Here is a 20,692-nt window from a genome sequence, read left to right as displayed (position 1 = left end):
TGCTTAAATCAATCGGATCGCTGCAATGATCTTCAGGTACTGCAATGAACAACATTTCACACTATTCTGTGCAGGGCTTCTTCTTGATACTGTGACTGTGTAGGGTATCAGTGCTAGCTCACCTGATTTTCCACACAACCTCTCATCTCTCTGTCCTTCTCTGTTTTGGCCACAGACAGCTGTGAATATGCACCACCTGGAAAACCCCTTGCCTTCGTTCTGTCTGCTGAACTGAGACCAAACATTGTGTGTCATCTATAGCTCTGATGTTTGTCACCCGTCTATCTTCATGACTGTAGGCCTGTCTCGGTTCCTCCAGTAATGTTTACATCCAAACATCTTTAAATCACTTAACCACTATCTTTTGTATAAAATAAAAGACACAAATGTTAACTAGTCCTGCTTTCGTTCTTGAAGACGTTTGCTGTATAGACGCAGACATTACAAGTCAAACAAAACTGAAGAAATATAGGAAGACTGCACCTGTAGAAAAACAGAAAATCTTTAAACACATATTTAAGTGTGTACAAATTTGAAAACTTGGAAAAGATTGAGCTCAGTTAGTGCACTGGAGGATACGAAAGGATAACCCAGAGATTACACTTTGAGCTGCTGATAGGGAAGTACTTAGTCCGTCTTGTACCTGCACCACCCGTTTACTATTCCACGGTGCTAACAAAAGACACATTTAGTATCACTAGGGGTTTTCCCCCAACCAAAATGGCCCAAATCCTTACACTTTCCTGCTCGTCACCTTCTCAGGTAATTTCTTTGTCTTGGGCTGGGCCTTATTTATAGTGGCCCTGTATCTCTCTGTCTGGTAGAAGTCAGAGTCAATGGTGTCCGGCGAGTCATTAAATGTGACATACACATCCCTGTTGACCTCTGTGACCTGGTGAACCCTCTGTTTGACCCCTTTGGAGCGCCAGGTGGGTTTAGGGGGTGTAGCCGAGGGGTTCACCGCCTGGTACAGCCCCTCGCCTTCCGCCAGCGTGATCTTGTACTTGTGCCACGGACACACGATGCACATCCGCCCATCAAACTCCTGGGCACATCAGAGAAACAAACAGAAAAACAAAAGATTGTTTAGCTATGAGAATGAGCTGTAGGAATGAGAGAGAAGAGTGGGGCTCTTCTCAACTGTCTGTCCTAGCTCCCTTTTCAAAATGCAATGGAGAAGATCCCTCCCGTCTGACACTTTCCTCCACTGCGTTTTGATGAGGCAAGGAATTGAGGAGAGACAATGGAGAAAGAGCCTGGGATTCCTGGTAAAGCACAGGATTCATGAGGACAGTGTGGAACAAGTAGTAGGTCAAAGAGAAATCAGACGACTGACCTCGATATCTCCCTCCTGCAGTGGTCCACCAGTATCTGGCAAGATAAGACAGTACAACACCACTGGAATTCAGTGTCAGGGATAGATAGTATAGCCTATTCATAGACGCTAACATCTAACAACCTACATCACTATACTGAGAGCATGTCTGTTTCTAAAAGGACGTATTTTGGTGTTTTTGGAGCTTGTTCATGTCTTTTGCGTGCCCTGATACCACACAAAGAGCAATGAAGTGAATAGCGGCTGAGGTAAGTTTCTCAAAAACAAGCCAAATGACAAAAAAGAAAATGTCTTGACCCTTCTTTCTACAATATTCTATTTACATTTTAAAAAATGATTTAATTCAGACATTTTCATATCACAATAAATAATAAAAAATAAAAAAAGGTTCAATTACAACACACTTTTATAGGGTTAGGGTTCCCACACCGCCATATTTTCTTGTTACTGCGCTTGTTAACGGAGAACAGAGTCGACTACATAAACTAATTAGCTATCGCCGAACACCTGTGTGTAGGCTAAATGGAAGACGGACACCACAAACATGTTGTCACAGGAAAATACTGTTGGCTGCAAATGTTAAAACTGTATATTTTGCATTTGTGAAATAATTTTTTTGTGATATGAAAGTAGAGGGTTTTATGTTTCTAGAACCGTACCCGCACCGCAATTGAGAATCGATTCATGTTTAAATGGAGTATCTGGCTGTTTTGGCTACCAAAGCCAATTCACCTCCAAACAGAACATGTAAGGTCCTTGGACTATAGTAAGGTCAGGCTCCTTTACTCCATTATTGGGCGAATCCTAATAATGACTTTATTGTGCTGCTTTTAAAGGTCAACTGATATACTGTCCATCGTAAAACATGGGGAATGTTGGTTTGGAGGAGTGGAATTTTCTAGCCCCAATCTATTCCTTTTCCCAACCAGGGGTGTAGTACTGCCGGAGTGCGGGGGAGCGGCGCTCCCTCACTTTTTTCAATATGAGAATACACACAGCTAGTAAAACTATTTCTGGAAAATGTATTCGGATAAATTATAAATACATTCTCTTTAATTACCACTAAAATGAAAAACAATAGAATGACAAACCAAATAAATATGTTTAGCAGCCTAGAGGTACATGGTGGTTTCTTCCTTGTCTCCTCTGGCGGTGGTAAGAATGATGAAGAACTATAAGCTACATGTGTGTGTAACCGATGTGAAATGGCTAGCTAGTTAGCAGGGTGCGCGCTAATACCGTTTCAATCAGTGACGTCACTCGCTCTGAGACCTTGAAGTAGTTGTTCCCCTTGCTCTGCAACAGCCGTGGCTTTTGTGGAGCGATGGGTAACGATGCTTCGTGGGAGGCAGTTGTTGATGTGTGAGCCCAGGTAGGGGCGAGGAGAAGGACGGAAGCTATACTGTTACATGTGCAGTGCAGAGGCCCATTGGAGGCTTGACCACTCTGGCCAATCAGAATGGCCAAAGTGGGCGACACCGTCCTGCCGAGGACACCCAAACCAGAGGGGTCACCATAAAGCCCAAGGTGCCTGACTCTCTCAAGAAGTTGCTGTACCCCTGCTTGGGATATTTAGCCTGCATGGGCTATTGGTTGAGATGAGGTGTCACGACTTCCTCCGAGGTTGGCTCTCCTGCCCGTTCGGGTGGTGCTCGGCGGTCGTCGTCACCGTCCTACTAGCCACTACCGATCCCTTTTCGTGTATCTGTTGGTTTTGTCTGATTGGTTGCACCTGTGTGTTGTTTAGTTAATTAGTGTCTGTATATAATGTAGGTTGTCCCACCCTTGTTTTGTGCGGGATTGTTTATGTTGTCATTCATTTCGTCTATCGGTGTTTTTGTGTTTCTTATTCTCCGGTTAGTCTGTTATCCTGTGTTGGATAATTTCACCCTGTGTGTGTTTGGGTTGACCGTGTTTGTTTTGTTCACCGGAGAAATAAACTTTATATCGCTATCTGCTCTCTGCGCCTGATTCCACCCACCTTGATTAGACATGACATGAGGGTTGCACATTTGAGGGAAAATTCTGAGGTGGAAACTTTCCGTGGTAATATATGGGAATTAATATTAATACCATTTTAAATGTAGATGTTGTTTGCATTGGATATATTTACCATATCATATGGAGACAGAAACAAACCTTTTACCTTATCATAAGTAGACAATTGCAAATGATTCAATCCTTCCAATAGAAATGAAGAAAAAAAACAATGTAGTTATGAATTGAACTTTAATTAAATTAATTGACTCTTCACATGGGATGATTTCACTGAACAACAAAAGAAAGGGAATATTGAATGATCCCCAATGATCCATCGCATCTCCCAAAAACATTTTCAACATACATCTGTAAAATTCTGAAACTAAAGCTTTGTTTGTATCCTCTCAGGCTTCCATGTCTTCTCCCTGGACCTCCTCAATGTCCACCTCTTGAACATCAGACTCTGATGCCTCATCTTCACTGTCACTTTCCAACCTTGTTGAGGATGGCTCATTGTCAGGCTCATTGTCAGGCTCAAAAAGACTCAAATTTGCCTGGATGGCAACCAATTTTTCAAACCTTGTATTGGTCAGCCTGTTGCGTGCTTTGGTGTGTGTGTTCCCAAACAAGGACCAGTTGCACTCTGAGGCGGCTGATGTTGGTGGGATTTGGAGGATGATGGAGGCAATGGGAAAGAGCCTCAGATCCACAAAGTCCCCTCCACCAGGTAGCTGATGAGATATGTTGGCACGACTGCCATATTGCATCTCCATCCCAAAGCTCTTGCTTGGAAGTGTACTTCGCCAGACTGTCAAGAACCGTGCCCTCATCCAGGCCAAGGTGGCGAGACACGGTAGTGATGACACCATAGGCCTTGTTGATCTCTGCACCAGACAGGATGCTCTTGCCAGCATACTTGGGGTCCAACATGTATGCTGCGGTGTGTATGGGCTTCAAGCAGAAGTCTTCACACTTTTTGATGTATTTCAGAACTGCAGTTTGCTTGGAGCAACAGTGAAGTGGGCAGGGCAGTATGGATTTATTCTCTTACATCTGCAAGCAGAGTCTGAACATCAGACAGGATGGCATTGTCTCCCTCAATCCTTGCAATTGCTACTGCTATAGGTTTCAGGAGTTTCAGGCTGCTTACCACTCTCTCCAAAAATACATCATCCAGGAGGATCCTCTTGATGGGGCTGTCCATATCGCCAGACTGTGATTGGCCATTTCTTGGAGAGACTCCTTCCCCTCCAGGAGACTGTCAAACATGACAACACCACCCCAACGGGTGTTGCTGGGCTTCTTCAATGTGGTGCTATTTTCTTCTCACTTTGTTTGCAGCTATAACTTGATGACCCACATACCTAATCATTTCCTTGGTTCTCTTGTATCCATTGTTTTCAGTGCCATGATGTCCTTGAGGAGCAGATTCAATGCATGAGCAGCACAGCCAATGGGTGTGATGTGAGGGTAGGACTCCTCCACTTTAGACCAAGCGGCCTTCATGTTCACAGCATTGTCTGTCACCAGTGCAAATACCTTCTGTGGTCCAAGGTCATTGATGACTGCCTTCAGCTCATCTGCAATGTAGAGACCGGTGGGTCTGTTGTCCCTCGTTTCTGTGCTCTTGTAGAATACTGGTTGAGGGGTGGAGATGATGTAGTTAATTATTCCTTGCCCATGAACATTCGACCACCCATCAGAGATTATTGCAATACAGTCTACTTTCTCTATGATTTGCTTGACCTACACGAACTCTGTTGAACTCTGCATCCAGCAAATTAGTAGATAAAGCATGTCTGGTTGGAGGGGTGTATGCTGGGAAAAGAACATTCAGAAATCTCTTCCAATACACATTGCCTGTGAGCATCAGAGGTGAGCTAGTGGCATACACAGCTCGAGCAAAACATTCATCAGCATTTCTCTGATTACGTTCCTCCATTGATTAAAAACAAACTTCTGATTCCAGGAGGACCACGAGCTGTTGTTATCGATAAGGTGTCTGATTCATCATTTTCACCTCAAATAGAAGTAGAGGGACTTTTGTCAGAGGTTGCCTGTTGTGAGCGCTGAGGGATCTTTATGCAGAAGTTAGAGCAAAGCTGAATCAATGTCTTGCAAGATCACATAATGATTGCATAAGAAAACTTAATATACAGTAATACCATAGCATAGTAGGCCTATAACGTTACTGTTACACCTAAAACACCTCATTTCAAACTATATTTTAGGATGGATAGCTGAAGAGTCACATTTTTTTTCTCATGTGCCAAAACTCAACAGAACGCACCACTTGGCAAGATGTATGTTTGTATTATAACAAAATGGAAGAAAGGCTCTTCGTTTGTTAACACCATCTGCTCTAGTTCGCTCATGAAACAGTAATTCAAGGAGATCTAAATGCATATTACCATGAAACTAATTGAGAACAACCAAATGATTGGCACGGAGATGCAGTTTGGATGTTTCACTGGTAAAATATGAAGAATTATCATTCACCATTGACAGTGATGATGGCCTATTTTGAAATGAGGTAGCCTATGCCTAACTTGGTAAAAATATAACATTTTCTTTAGACAACATGTGTGGGCATAGGGAGATGTTGCAATTGGAGGATGCATTTATGCATATTCTATAATCATAGGCTATTCAATTGGCTACATCTGTTGGTACAAACTTTGACTTAGGAAACTACGACATCGTGAAAAAAAAAAATGTGTCGCTCTCTCAACCAGAAAATAAATACACAACTATCCCCAACATCCATTTTGCACACACCCATGACCCGATCCTTACGGTAGCAGCGCATGTCCATGGCGTGGAGCTTGCCCTGGTGGCACAGAACCAGCACGTCCCTCCCGCCCACCAGCTTGGTGACACGCTTGGCCTGGACAACGTCTTCTTTCCTCCCGATGAAGTGGGAGGATGGAGGTGGCGATGAAGAGGAGGATGTAGGGGATGTCTGCTCTTCCTCAGAAAACATATTGACAACTTCCAAATGTAGATGCACTCCTGGGAGAGAGAGAAACATTTAGTAGTTTGTGTGTGTATGTTTTAACATCAACCTGAACTAGGTTTAAACTAAAGGGGCGGCAGGTATCCTAGTGGTTAGGGCGTTGGACTAGTAACCAAAAGGCTGCAAGATCGAATCCCTGAGCTGACAAGGTAAAAATCTGTCATTCTGTCCCTGATCAAGGCAGTTAACCCACTGTTCCTAGGCCATCATTGAAAATAAGAATTGGTTCTTAACTGACTTGCCTAGTTAAATAAAGATTTTAAAAAATAAATAAAGATCACTGTAATCTCACATTTTTTAAGCACAACCATGCATCTAATCTCTCATAGACAGATTCACATATAAATGGCTAAAGTACAATTTTCGCGAGAATTTTACTTATGGGTAACCGAGATTAGCATTCATCAAGCACTCTGGCAGGCTCCACAATTTGTGTTGCATGTTAAGCATTGTTCACGTTACCCATAAGCACATTATGTTCTGGCGGATGGAATGCATTTCAATGACCATGTCAATGCCCCCTTGCGGTTGAAGGCTCCGGATCTCTGAGAGTCTCCTCCATCTTGCATTACAAACACTACACTCAGGTTTGCCAGGGCAAGCTAAAAAAAATATAGCCCAATGGCTTCTCAAAACAGCCCACAAGGCTTGAAAACTAGCCCAAAACCCTTTTTGGTAGCAAGAGAACCAAAAAACCCTTTTCCGCAAAGGAATATCGGCGTACATATTTGCATATCTTGTGACGACTATCTGAATTCCTGGAAAGAGTATGACATTTTATCTCAGCATGTATACAGATGATCCCTTCTCCCTGATTTTGTTTGCTGGAAATGTTTATACTGGAGACTTATCAAAACAAACTGTGTAACCTAGCATTTATAGCGTCTAAGAAATGCATTGCAATTAATTGAAAGGTTGATTAACCTGTCAAATGGATGGCGGAAATATCAAGTTATGTATCACTAGATTTAATTTATTACAAGATTAAGGGTAAACTGTGCAACTTTCATAAGGTCGGGGTGCCTTATATGGAATACCCTACTGTATGACAAAGGAGGTCTGTACTGAAAACATTACATTTTTTTGTCAGCAGTCGCAAATAGTAAAAAAAAAAATGAATGGCACATAAGACACCTGTATGATTTGCACCTGTCTCAGTGGACTAATCCATTGAAGAGGCTGCAGGGATGTCACGGTCCAAGAATTTGGGGATTGTGGCTTAGATGCAAAACGCATGTCTCTCTCCAGAATGCACTCTATCCCGATATTTTGTGGGTATTCATTGTTTCAAAACTTAATTGTGTGCCGTCTATCAATTCCCCATTACATACATCACCAGTAGTAGCCTACATTTACCGTTAATTCACATCTGAAATCGGAGTAGATAGCTAGAGCGAATTTACGAACGCACCCGAATGTCCATTGAGAACGCGCAATGACTATACCACTTCGCTAAATTACGGGAATAATCAAGTCAATAAGTATTGGGTAGTTAGTTAGCATAATTGTCAACCAACATAACGTGTAAGGTCTTTTATTTGGTTACATTGGTCAGCATTTTCTTAACATTTGTCATAATTAGTTATAGCAATGAATGTATCCTTTGGCTGCATATATTCCGACCATTTTCTTAAAATCTGAAAACGTTGTGAAGCCTAGCCGATTTTCTGAAGAATTGCATTATAGGCCCGGAAAAAAAAATCGCTGAAAGTGTCCACTGATTGTATACGTCGGCTTTTGGTGAACGTAGTAGGACATCCCGGAACTTTTGGCATACAAACTATATACTACATTTACGTCACATACTACAGTTAGTATGAGTATTCGAACACAGCTCTGGTCTTTCAATAGACCTAGCAAGCTAATCAAATTGATAAGGTTAAATTATTCTTCTTTTTGCATTGCTGTTTTCAGTTTACACAGGCTTAGATCTTATACGTTTTGTTCTGATTGAATAGCAGTCAGTTAAACATGACCTTTATGAATTATGAAGCCTTTGTGCTTTAAAAAAAACACATTCAAAAATGTATTTAAAAAGTGACCTTAGCTGATTAATATTATTTCATACAACAAAACGTATAAGATTTCCTAAGCATGCGTTTACCACAGACATTATTATCGGAGTTTATCCCACCCAAAAAAACAAAATGCCATTAATTTTCCTGGGGCTTTGTCCATGGCGGAGTTAGTGCCTACAAATAGACACTATTACTAAATTGAGCACGTATACGTCGGCTAAGTCTTATAAGTCTTATAAGTCTTATTTTTATCTAACAGGTGGAGCGTATTGGGCTACCTCTCGAGGTATGAAATATGATAGCTGACGTTTACTAACGCCTCTGCAATGAGCGTTGAACTGGCACTAACCAGAGAGGAAGAGAAGAGATTTTACTCCACCCAAAATCTGTCCACAAAGTAAGGACTTTTTGAATGGAGGTCAATGAGTGTCGAATTTGGTCAACAAAACATGTAATAGCTAATTTGCTACGTCAGGTTTATTACGTTTTGTAATGTTTAGGTTGTTACGAATGCACTAATATATATAGGCCTAAGTGGTATTTAGGCAACTTTGGGAAGGATTTGTTTTATATTGGGCGGCAGGGTAGCCTAGTGGTTAGAGCGTTGGACTAGTAACCCCAAGTTCAAACCCCCGAGCTGACAAGGTACAAATCTGTCGTTCTGCCCTGAACAGGCAGCCACTGAGTTGTGCACGTTCTCATAGAGACCCATTTTAGCATAGTCAACTGGCAATGAAGAACATTTACTACTTTAATATGGCGTCTATGCCCATGCTGTCATAGACACTTTAATGACACACATACAAAGATGAGTCCTATCTCTATTGCCACGTTCATGTGCTAGTCGGAACTAGGAAACTCTGACTTGCTAACTGGTTGTTGTTATACACATGCCAGGGTTTCCATTAGCCGGTAAAATAAAAGCCTATAAATAAAATCAGCAAAAAAATATATAAAAGGCTATAAATGAAAGTGGTGCCAATTGCCCTGGAGAAGAAGGAAAAAAATCCAATAGTGAAAAAATGCTTCTTAGCCTATTCATTGATAGAAATACATTTGACTACTAGTCATGCTTATCGGTCTATAGGTTAATTTGCATAATTTTGTGTAATTAAATTGGTGCGTGTGTACAGTATATTTGTTATGTATCTGGTCACAGGTGTACAGCATACAGAGACTGACTGGAAAATCTGTCAGACCGTGCAAGAACTGCTTGTGGTGCTTTCAAGACAACTGGGAATTCAGAAAAATGGAGGTCAAATCATGACGTCAGTGATCTTCAGGTTCGAAAGTCGGACCTCTAGAAAGAGGCCTGAGTTCCCAAGTTGGAATTCCTAGTTGGATGACAGTTCAAAGCGATTTTTATCAGTCGGAGCTCGTTTTTTCCCCAGGTTCCAGTTGTCTTGAACACACTGAAGTCGGAAGTCGTAGATTTCCCATTTGTTTTGAATGCGGCATCAAACGGCAACGGAAGGCAGGCTTCATCAACTCGCCCCACACCACTTAGCAATTAGCTGGAGGCAGTATGCGTTTTGAAAACATATAGCCTACTTAATTGTTTGAAACCTGAACGTTTTAATATATATGAGTCACGGCTTACCTTGCTTCAAAGTAGCCTATTCTCGATTTCTAACTGGATATTTTCATCTCTGTCACATGAAACCACTCACATGTGCAGTGCCGTTTATGGAACGAACATTCGCGTTAGCCTACTGCTTTGTCCGCATTGTTGCGCTTATAAATAATGTGAAGAAATAATAGTTTATCAACATTTAAACATTGACGTTCTGATATGTTGCATCAGACTCATTGCTTATTTTTTATGTAGCCTACTGGTTGTATGAATTTGGGATCTATCGTCCCACAACGGTCCCAGTCTTGTTTGGAATAGGCTATTTCTTTCTCGCCAAGCTGACCAACAGAAAAGTTAGCCTAAACGTTTATACTATAGTTGATTGACATAGGCTAGTGGTTTTGCTGTTTTTTACTATAACATGTTCAAAGTGCACATCAGAATTTGGTAAGATCGTTGGCAATATTGTAATGAAACAGCAGGGAGCAGGTCTCGAACCCTCGACTTTCTAGCCCGATGTCAGGCGCGCTATCGACTGTGCAGCAAAAGCATGCTCGAGTGGCAGAGTCGATTTCCGCGCTTATAAACCCAGGTTCGTTTACACTACTTCCTCTTTTCAAAGAGCTTGCGACTCTACGTCTTACAGGAACGCGCACACCGGCCAAGCACACGCACTGTCGTGGCTGCAAGGTCCGATCACTTCTGACACCAGTGTAATGAAACAGCAGGGATCTGGCCTCAAACCCTCGACCTTCGAGCCCGAGGTCCGGAGCTATCGACTGTCCCGCAAACGCATGCTCGAGCGGCAGAGTCGATTTCCGCGCTTTTTAAGCCAGGGTCGTTACAATACATGTGATTTGTCATTCTGAACACCTTAGGTCGACGCCCTAATCAGGTTAAGCACCCAATGTCTGGGATATTTCTCAAATGTCTGGTAAATTAAATGTTCCCGGTCAAATTGTCTGGCGCCACATTTCCTATTGGAAATTCTGACACGTGCCGCGTTCAACCTGTTAGCAAGTTGGACATTTCTGAGTTTCCTAGTTCCAGCTAGCACATAAACGCGGCATTATGGCCTGTTCACGCGCGTATCTGCCCTATCATTGGCTAGAATGGTCCCACCTGATCTCGTCTCCTATCTTTGAGCGCATGTATTTCCATTGTTAGAGCGGTTACTTGAATATCTTGTCAATATAATAGACAATCTTTGTTCTGACTGAGCGCCAATGTTTGGTGTTACATTTAATAGTATCCCAATGGAAACATGTTTTATTATGTTTCATACCGCGCTGTAATTGTATAACCTGAATCAGTCACGTGTTTTTCATATTTCCAAAATGCCATCAATCTAATGGCATTACCACAAATTCCATGTTCTAGATGAGAACTGTGTTTTTTTAAAGGCTCTCATTGTATTGATAATACAACAATTAAAATATTTAAATTACGCGATTGACCACGGTTATGTCCCCTTTCTACACAGTCTCTCTCCTGTCCTCCTTTCGTCAAATCTGACCACGACTCCGGTATGGACAAAAAATTGGTCTACTTTGAAAACCTGCTGATGACAGTGAGCAGGTTGTTGCTGAGTGATTGGATGGGGGGGCGGAGGTGTGTGTGTGTTGAGAGAGCGCTACAGCTATTTGCTGAGTCACGTAAGCGAGAGAGCAGCAATGCACGCACGTCGTGACAACTTTTTTACCAGTTGTAGGCTATTTAGGCTGCGTTTCAAATAAAACACACACTCTCGTCCACTTACCCTGCCTTATGTCATTGGGGAATCTCCGCCGGCATATCTGTCTACGGTCCAAACAAGGGAAGTTTACAACGTAAGCCCCTCCGCCCTCGTTTTAATGGAGTTTGCGAGTGTACAATTATGTTCACTTCGGGGCCTGAAACGCCCCATAGTTCAATTCGCGATGATTGTACATCCGCTAAGAAAAGTCAAATCGTAAAACCTCAACGTCAATATGGAGTCAACATACATTTTTTTATGTAAAAACGAATGTAAATAAGTTAGAAATTGTGCTACTAATGAACAAACACGTATCGTAAAAGTAATGACGTTTTATTTTGCCTAATTTTTGGAAATTGTAGAAAGAAACAATGTTTCCTCCAGAAGTTCCAGCTAGGCAGGCTAACGTTAGTTAGCTAATTCATTTGCTAGCTATCATACAGTAGGTGTATAATTATGTAATGACTGAAACAGCAGGGAGCAGGTCTCGAACCCTCGACTTTCGAAGCCCGAGGTCCGGCACGCTATCGACTGTGCCGCAAAGCATGCTCGTGTGGCAGGGTCGTTACACTTATATAGTTAATATAAGTAGACATGAAATCATAATTGACTAGCGCATATAAGGCAAGGGCGGTCCATTTAAAATTCATTCCTTCCTCGCCCCTTTTTAAAATGTTTTTTATTTGTATTTTTTTATTAACAACAAATCAATACAGGAAGTACATGAGGGAGCACAAGTATATATGGATAATATACAATGGACAATTGAGCTAGCGGGTACAATATCACATTACACAAGGACCTTAAGGGACATACATACACTTATAATTCTAACAGCTTTTTTGTTAGTAGAGTATTTCATTGTCTTAAAATACAGTTCCATTTATTTTTGTAAGGTAAGAAAATGTGTTTCTTTGTTTGTAAATTTACATTTGTGAATATGAAATTTGGCCAAAAGAATAATGAAATTAATTACATAAATGTTTCAGCTTATTTCTATCGTAGGTAAAGAATCCAAGCAGTACATCACTCCACAATAGTGTAAGATCTTCATAAATGTGTTCAATTATAAATCTACTAATGTCTTGCCACAGTTTTCTTACATGAATACAATGCCAAAAAAAGATGCAACACTGTTTCTGGGTGGTCATTACAAAAGGAGCAATTTGAGTTGATGTTTTCCTTAAACTTCTTCATATAGTGGTTGGCAGGAAAATATTTATGAATAATTTTAAAGGAAACTTCCTTAATTTTGTTAACAAGTAGGCATGTGTGTGGCAACATCCAAACTTTTTCCCAACATCCTCCCTCGCCCCTTGCCCTGCAAGTGTATACTCGTCAGACGTCATGATACATCAATATAAGTGTCACTTAATTTTGAGGGCTGAGGGGATTGGGTGTGTCTTTTAAGTGTTTGGAATGCATCCTTAGATTGTTCTTATAGACATGCCTATTTCCAACACTTTTTCCATAAAACATGAATACGCTAGAACTGATGCACATCAAGAAATAATGGAGATAAATAACTGGAAAACTAGTTTGGGTGCACAAGAGCGCATTATATCAATTTGCTAGGAGGTGTTTTGAACTGCATTCTAATGTTGACTTTGCTTAATTAAGAAAACGGTATCAAGCGAAGTGTTTTATGTATGCTCTGTTCTTGGGTCTCGGGCTGCCCGAGTGGACATTTGAAATGGAAGTTATGGAACTCCCTTGCGTGGTTCTTTTTATGGGAGAAAAGTCCTCAATGAAACTGACATTAAATGTGGAGAATGGTACATTTGCCTCTGTTGGCCATCAAGTAGCCTATTGATTTATATTCCATTGTAGGCTACCATTTGATACAATACATATTGTAATGACCTGGCTAGATCATAGTGTGTGTGACTGTTTGAGGTTGTGGACAGGTGTCTTTTATACTGATAACAAGTTCAAATGGGCAGAAATGGGGAGATTTTATTAACCATCGTCATGTCCTAGACGATGGAGGTCAAATGTACCCCTTTTCCCTGAAACACCCACAACACGATCCCCCGTATTGACCATATTCCCAAGCATCTCCATGCAGTCAGACTTTTGATAATAATAATATACCCCCTCTCTGAATGTCCGAGTGTGACCCACTCCCCATGGGTTACTGCAGCTAGTGTTGCCAGCACTGCCACTGCCTGGGTGGGGGCACCCCACTGGAATCCCCACCGGCTAGGTACAGTGCCTTGCGAAAGTATGCGCCCCCTTGAACTTTGCGACCTTTTGCCACATTTCAGGCTTCAAACATAAAGATATAAAACTGTATTTTTTTGTGAAGAATCAACAACAAGTGGGACACAATCATGAAGTGGAACGACATTTATTGGATATTTCAAACTTTTTTAACAAATCAAAAACTGAAAAATTGGGGTGCAAAATTATTCAGCCCCTTTACTTTCAGTGCAGCAAACTCTCTCCAGAAGTTCAGTGAGGATCTCTGAATGATCCAATGTTGACCTAAATGACTAATGATGATAAATACAATCCACCTGTGTGTAATCAAGTCTCCGTATAAATGCACCTGCACTGTGATAGTCTCAGAGGTCCGTTAAAAGCGCAGAGAGCATCATGAAGAACAAGGAACACACCAGGCAGGTCCGAGATACTGTTGTGAAGAAGTTTAAAGCCGGATTTGGATACAAAAAGATTTCCCAAGCATTAAACATCCCAAGGAGCACTGTGCAAGCGATAATATTGAAATGGAAGGAGTATCAGACCACTGCAAATCTACCAAGACCTGGCTGTCCCTCTAAACTTTCAGCTCATACAAGGAGAAGACTGATCAGAGATGCAGCCAAGAGGCCCATGATCACTCTGGATGAACTGCAGAGATCTACAGCTGAGGTGGGAGACTCTGTCCATAGGACAACAATCAGTCGTATATTGCACAAATCTGGCCTTTATGGAAGAGTGGCAAGAAGAAAGCCATTTCTTAAAGATATCCATAGAAAAAAGCTATGTTTCCTTTTCTGGTGCATAGTCCTTGTTGAGGAAGATTCCAATGCATTCAGAAAGTATTCACACCCCTTGACTTTTTCCACATGTTATTAGGTTACAACCTTATTCGAAAATTCATTTAAAAAAAATTCTCATCGATCTACACACAATACCCCATAATGACAAAGTGAAAACAGGTTTTTATAAAGTTTAACAAATGTATTCAAAGTTAGAAAGCAGAGGTCAAGGAAGGCTCAGGTGAACAAGGAGACTGTTGTAGCTGTCTTTTTTGATGTGGAGAAGCTCGTCAAACATCTCATTCCAAAATCATGGGCATTAATATGGAGTTGGTCCCCCCTTTGCTGCTATAACAGCCTCCACTCTTCTGGGAAGGCTTTCCCCTAGATGTTGGAACATTGCTGCAGGGACTTGCTTCCATTCAGCCATGAGAGCATTAGTGATGTCGGGCACTGATGTTTGGCAATTACGCCTGGCTCGCAGTCTGCATTCCAATTCATCCCAAAGGTGTTCGATGGGGTTGAGTTCAGGGCTCTGTGCAGGCCAGTCAAGTTCTTCCACACCAATCTCGACAAACAATTTCTGTATGGACCTCGCTTTGTGCATGTTGGCATTGTCATGCTGAAACAGGAAAGGGCCTTCCCCAAACTGTTGCCAAAAAGTTTGAAGAACACGATCGTTTAGAATGTAATTGTATGCTGTGCGTTAAGATTTCCTTTCACTGGAACTATGAGGCCTAGCCAGAACCATGAAAAACAGCCCCAGACCATTATTCCTCCTCCAGCAAACTTTACAGTTGGAACTATGCATTCAGGCAGGTAGCGTTCTCCTGGCATCCGCCAAAACCAATTTGTCCGCCGGACTGCCAGATGGTGAAGCGTGATTCATCACTCCAGAGAACGTGTTTCCACTGCTCCAGAGTCCAATAGTGGCAAGCTTTACACCACTCCAGCAGACGCTTGGCATTGCGCATGGTAATCTTTGGCTTGTGTATGGCTGCTCGGCCATGGAAACCTATTTCATGAAGCTTCCGACTAACAGTTCTTGTGCTGACGTTGCTTCCAGATGCAGTTTGGAACTCAGTAGTGAGTGTTGCAACCGAGGACAGACGATTTTTATACGCTTCAGCGGTCCTGTTCTGTGAGCTTGTGGCCTACCACTTCACGGCTGAGCAGTTCCTAGATGCTCATAGGCGTTTCCACTTCATAATAACAGCACTTACAGTTGACCGGGGCAGCTCTTACACTGCAGAAATTTGACGAACAAACTTGGAAATGTGGCATCCTATGACGGTGCGACGTTGAAAGTCACTGAGCTCTTCAGTAAGGCCATTCTACTGCCAATGTTTGTCTGTGGAGATTGCATGGCTGCGTGCTTGATTTTATACACCTGTCAGCAATAGGTGTGGCTGAAATAGCTGAAGCCACTAATTTGAAGTGGTGTCTACATACTTTTGTATATGTAGGGTATATTTATCGATTTTAAAGGCTTAATGTAAACTATGTTGTCTGGTTTCTTCATATATCCACAGGTTTGTCAATACAAAATAGAGCTACTCTCTCCCCATGCGTCCAATCGGTATGCACATGCTCCTCCTCAAGGGCTTCTAACAATCGTAAATTACAAAAAGAAAGCCAGTCACGTTTCAGACACCAAGGCAGCCCTACCGCACAAGCTAAACACCTTTTTCTCACGCTTCGAGCATAAGGACAACTCTGAGTTCCCATGGAGATCCCCTGAGGACAACGAGGGCTACATACTTAAGGTCTCCACAGAGATGTATGCAAGTCATTCAACGAGGGCTACATACTTGTTAACCCTCGCAAGGCTGGCGGCCCAAATGGCATCCCTAGCCGCGACCTCAGAGCATGTGCAGACCAGCTAGCTGTTGTGTTTTTGGACATTTTTCAATCTCACCACAATGCTCACGGCCCTGGGACTGAACTCCTCCCAATGCAACTGGGTTCTGGACTTCCTGACGGGCCGTCCCCAAGTGATGGAGATAACACCACATACTCCACACTGATCCTCAACATGGGGGGAGCCCACAGGGTTTTCAGTTCCCTTCTGTACTCCCTGTATACCCACGACTACATGGCCTCACACAGTTCCAACTCCATCATCACGTTCGCTGACGACAGTAGTAGGCCTTATTGCCAACAACGACGAGAAGGCCTACAGCGGGAAGGTAGACACACTGACGGCATGGTACCAGGTATATACAGTAACTTCTACCTCAACGTCAGCAAAAGAAAGGAACTGATTGTGGACTTCAGGAGGAACCAGGCTGGGCACGCCCCCATACTCATCAATGGGGCCACCATGGAGGCGGTCAAAAGCTTGAAGTTCCTCGGCATACACATCTCCAGGGAGTTTTTTTCTGCCATCAATCTACACGCATAATGAAACAGGTTTTTAGACATTTATTTAAAAAAAACTGAAATATCACATTTACATAAGTATTCACACCCTTTACTCTGTAATTTGCTGAAGCACCTTTGGCAGTGATTACAGCCAATAGTTATAGTTGAAGTCGGAAGTTTACATACACTTAGGTTGGAGTCATTAAAACTCATTTTTCAACCACTCCACAAATTTCTTGTTAACATACTATAGTTTTGGCAAGTCGGTTAGGACATTTACTTTGTGCATGACACAAGTAATTTTTCCAACAATTGTTTACAGACAGATTATTTCACTTTATAATTCACTGTATCACAATTCCAGTGGGTCAGAAGTTTACATACACTAAGTTGACTGTGCCTTTAAACAGCTTGGAAAATTCCAGAAAATGATGTCATGGCTTTAGAATCTTCTGATAGGCTAATTGACGTCATTTAAGTCAATTGGAGGTGTAACTGTGAATGTATTTCAAGGCCTACCTTCAAACTCAGTGCCTCTTTGCTTGACATCATGGGAAAATCAAAAGAAATCAGCCAAGACCACAGATTTGTTTTTGAGACCTCCACAAGTCATCCTTGGGAGCAATTTCCAAACGCCTGAAGGTACCACGTTCTTCCATACAAACAATAGTATGCAAGTATAAACACCATGGGACCATGCAGCCATCATACCGCTCAGGAGGAGAAGTGTTCTGTATCCTAGAGATGAACGTTCTTTGGTGTGAGAAGTGCAAAATCAATCCCAGAACAACAGCAAAGGACCTTGTGAAGATGCTGGAGGAAACGGGTACAAAAAAAGATATATTTCCACAGCAAAACAAGTCCTATATCGACATAACCTGAAAGGCCGCTCAGCAAGGAAGAAGCCACTGCTCCAGAACCGCCATACAAAAGCCAGACTACGGTTCGCAACTGCACATGGGGACAAAGATCATACTTTTTGGAGAAATGTCCTCTGGTCTGATGAAACAAAAATAGAACTGTTTGGCCATAATGACCATCGTTATGTTTGGAGGAAAAAGGGGGAGGCATACAAGCCGAAGAACACCATCCCAACCGTGAAGCACAAGGGTGGCAGCATCATGTTGTGAGAGTGCTTTGCTGCAGGAGGGACTGGTGCACTTCACAAAATAGATGGCATCATGAGGCAAGAAAATTATGTAGACATATTGAAGCATCATCTCCAGACATCAGTCAGGAAATTAAAGCTTGGTCGCAAATGGGTCTTCCAAATGGTCAATGACCCCAAGTACACTTCCAAAGTTGTGGCAAAATGGCTTAAGGACAACAAAGTCAAGATATTGGGGTGGCCATCACAAGCCCTGACCTCAATCAAATAGAAAGTTTGTGGGCAGAACTGAAAAAGCTTGTGTGAGCAAGGAGGCCTACAAACCTGACTCAGTTACACCAGCTTGGTCAGGAGGAATGGGACAAAATTCACCCAACTTATTGTGGGAAGCTTGTAGAAGGCTACCTGAAGCGTTTGACCCAAGTTAAACAATTTAAAGGCAATGCTACCAAATACTAATTGAGTGTATGTAAACTTCTGACCCACTGGGAATGTGATGAAAGAAATAAAAGCTTAAATAAATCATTCTCTCTACTATTATTCTGACATTTCACATTCTTAAAATAAAGTAGTGATCCTAACTGACCTAAGACAGGGAATTTTTACTTGGATAAATGTCAGGAATTGTGAAAAACTGAGTTTAATGTATTTGGCTAAGGTGTATGTAAACTTCTGACTTCAACTGTATATTTCAGCAATAAGGCCAGAGGGGTGTGGTATATGGCCAGTATACCACGGCTAAGGGCTCTTCTTATGCACGACGCAATGTGGAGTGCCTGTATACAGCCCTTAGCCATGGTATATTGGCCATATATCACAAACCCCCAAGATGCCTTATTGCTATTATAAACTGGTTACCAATGTAATTAGAACAGTAAAAAGTAATTTTTTGCCATTCCTGTGGTATACGGTCTGATATACCACGGCTGTCAGCCAATCAGCATTCAGGGCTCAACCCACCCATTTTATAATTAATTATATTATCTAATTCCCAATCCCTATAACTAATCGTAATCCAAACTATTTAAAATCGTTATATTTACATGAACATCCACCTTGTCAAAGTATCACTGATATGCCTGCCAGTCCTTTTTGAACGCACACTTTCAATCAGTGTGCTATTTGGTTATTGTTTTGTTTTCCCATCTAATACTGTATGCAAAAAAGGGTCATTCATTATAATGTGCTTTTTATTTTATAATTTACACTCCATTTACATTAAGATGGGTGTGCATTTCATTCAGCTGTTAGGATTTCCACATTTGAATCATGGTCATATGATTTTACTTTTATTTGTTTGATTGAAAGCTGACAATTTGTTAATTTAAGAGACTATACATGGACTGCAGTTTGTAGTTTGATTTAAATCTTGCTGGTTTCATTCAAATCTTTCCAACCATCCTAAGTTAGTTCCTGTATATAATAATGATAAAATGTATTTTGCTATAGGGACAGATAGAATTAAAACATTGACACAATGAGTTATAAAGAGATACATTGCACTGAAATGCTTTCGCTTGTTCTAATTTACAGCATCAGTCACTAGATGGCTGTGAATTATAAGAAAATAAACATTGTTATCTATAGTTTGACAACTGAAAGTTTTTAGCAGTGGCAGAGCTGATCCCATTCAAATAAGCAAAACAAAGAGACATCCTCGGCTGAAACATATGCAAATCACCTGATTATCATTAAATTGATGGCATTTCTGAAGTGTGTGTGTGCGCTATTAGGCAGTATATCTGTTTAGCGAGGTTACTCCACTCACATACAGGGAACGATTTGAGACACACTTCAGGGCGGTAGACACAATCCATGTGTAAGTTTTTTTCAAATAATTCAATTCAGATGTACAGTTATTTCTAATGTTGACATACTAAACTTTGCAGTTCTATTAGGATATTGCTCATATTTTAATATTGATTCAATATGTAAATAGTAACTGCTCAACTGTATCTAATGTATTGTTTTATGATAATTAATTGTATTGTTATGACATTACGTTCTTTATTGAATGCGGCATGCAGTTTCATATTTGGCTCAGAATTGAAATGAATTGTGAACGTGCATGCCATGAAAGATGGCAGAATTCAGATATGATGTCATTGTTTTAGCACTAGCCACTGAGTTGAACTACCTACCGTGTGTGATATGGTTCAATGTGCCAATAAATCATCACAATCTCCTTTTTTTATTTTATCAATTGCCTAAAAGATCCCAAAAGATAAAATTGGGATCATGTATTCTCTGCTAATAACCACGGAGAACAATGTACAATACCGCAGACTTAATAAAATAAGATTTATATTTTTTGCATACATTTTTTTGTACGATTTTTATTTATTTTTTTCTTCTCCAAACAATATAAACATACACAGACAAAATACATCCGACAGACACACACAAACATAAACGACATCATCCCTGCCCAGACCCACGTTCCCACCACCTCCATCTCTAGCTCCTGCAAGATTCTATTCCACATGACTTTATGTCGCCCCCACCCTTTCAGTATTCAAATAATATTGCATTTGATTCTTCCACCGTCCCAACGATGGAGGATCACTTGATTTCAAAT

The 20,692-nt window shown here is 41.3% G+C and overlaps 1 protein-coding gene and 1 long non-coding RNA gene across 3 annotated transcripts; one reads left to right on the top strand and one right to left on the bottom strand.

The window, feature by feature from the left end:
• Nucleotides 1-486: 486 nt before the first annotated feature.
• Nucleotides 487-11,837, bottom strand: LOC115111362 (Rieske domain-containing protein-like). 2 transcript variants are annotated; one of them, XM_029637339.2, is made up of 4 exons: nucleotides 11,683-11,837; nucleotides 6,113-6,328; nucleotides 1,337-1,371; nucleotides 487-1,045 (listed from the first exon to the last, which is right to left on the bottom strand). In XM_029637339.2, exons 2-4 carry the CDS (start codon nucleotides 6,297-6,299, stop codon nucleotides 734-736), a joined length of 534 nt encoding a protein of 177 aa, XP_029493199.1. In that variant the 5' UTR covers nucleotides 6,300-6,328; nucleotides 11,683-11,837; the 3' UTR covers nucleotides 487-733. The 2 variants fall into 2 exon arrangements, with proteins under 2 accessions (XP_029493199.1, XP_029493198.1); XM_029637338.2 differs by lacking the exon at nucleotides 11,683-11,837 and having other exon boundaries at nucleotides 6,113-8,114.
• On the top strand, nucleotides 1,041-5,524 carry LOC135565282 (uncharacterized). Its single transcript, XR_010461473.1, has 2 exons — nucleotides 1,041-1,584; nucleotides 3,725-5,524. It is a non-coding gene; the product is annotated as an uncharacterized LOC135565282 (long non-coding RNA).
• Nucleotides 11,838-20,692: the final 8,855 nt, after the last annotated feature.

This window comes from Oncorhynchus nerka, linkage group LG27 (assembly GCF_034236695.1).
Source record: "Oncorhynchus nerka isolate Pitt River linkage group LG27, Oner_Uvic_2.0, whole genome shotgun sequence".
In the NCBI taxonomy this organism is placed as follows: Eukaryota; Metazoa; Chordata; class Actinopteri; order Salmoniformes; family Salmonidae; genus Oncorhynchus; species Oncorhynchus nerka.
The sequence above is the reverse complement of the archived record's forward strand: the minus strand, read 5'-3'. Positions and strand labels throughout refer to the sequence as shown.

Coding starts and splice junctions, on each gene's coding strand:
- LOC115111362 (XM_029637338.2), bottom strand. CDS start 6,347: ATGTTTCTCTCTCTCCCAGGAGTGCATCTACATTTGGAAGTTGTCAAT. Junction 1,372..6,112: donor CATGGACATGCGCTGCTACC/GTAAGGATCGGG, acceptor TTATCTTGCCAG/ATACTGGTGGACCACTGCAG. Junction 1,046..1,336: donor TGCAGGAGGGAGATATCGAG/GTCAGTCGTCTG, acceptor TGATGTGCCCAG/GAGTTTGATGGGCGGATGTG.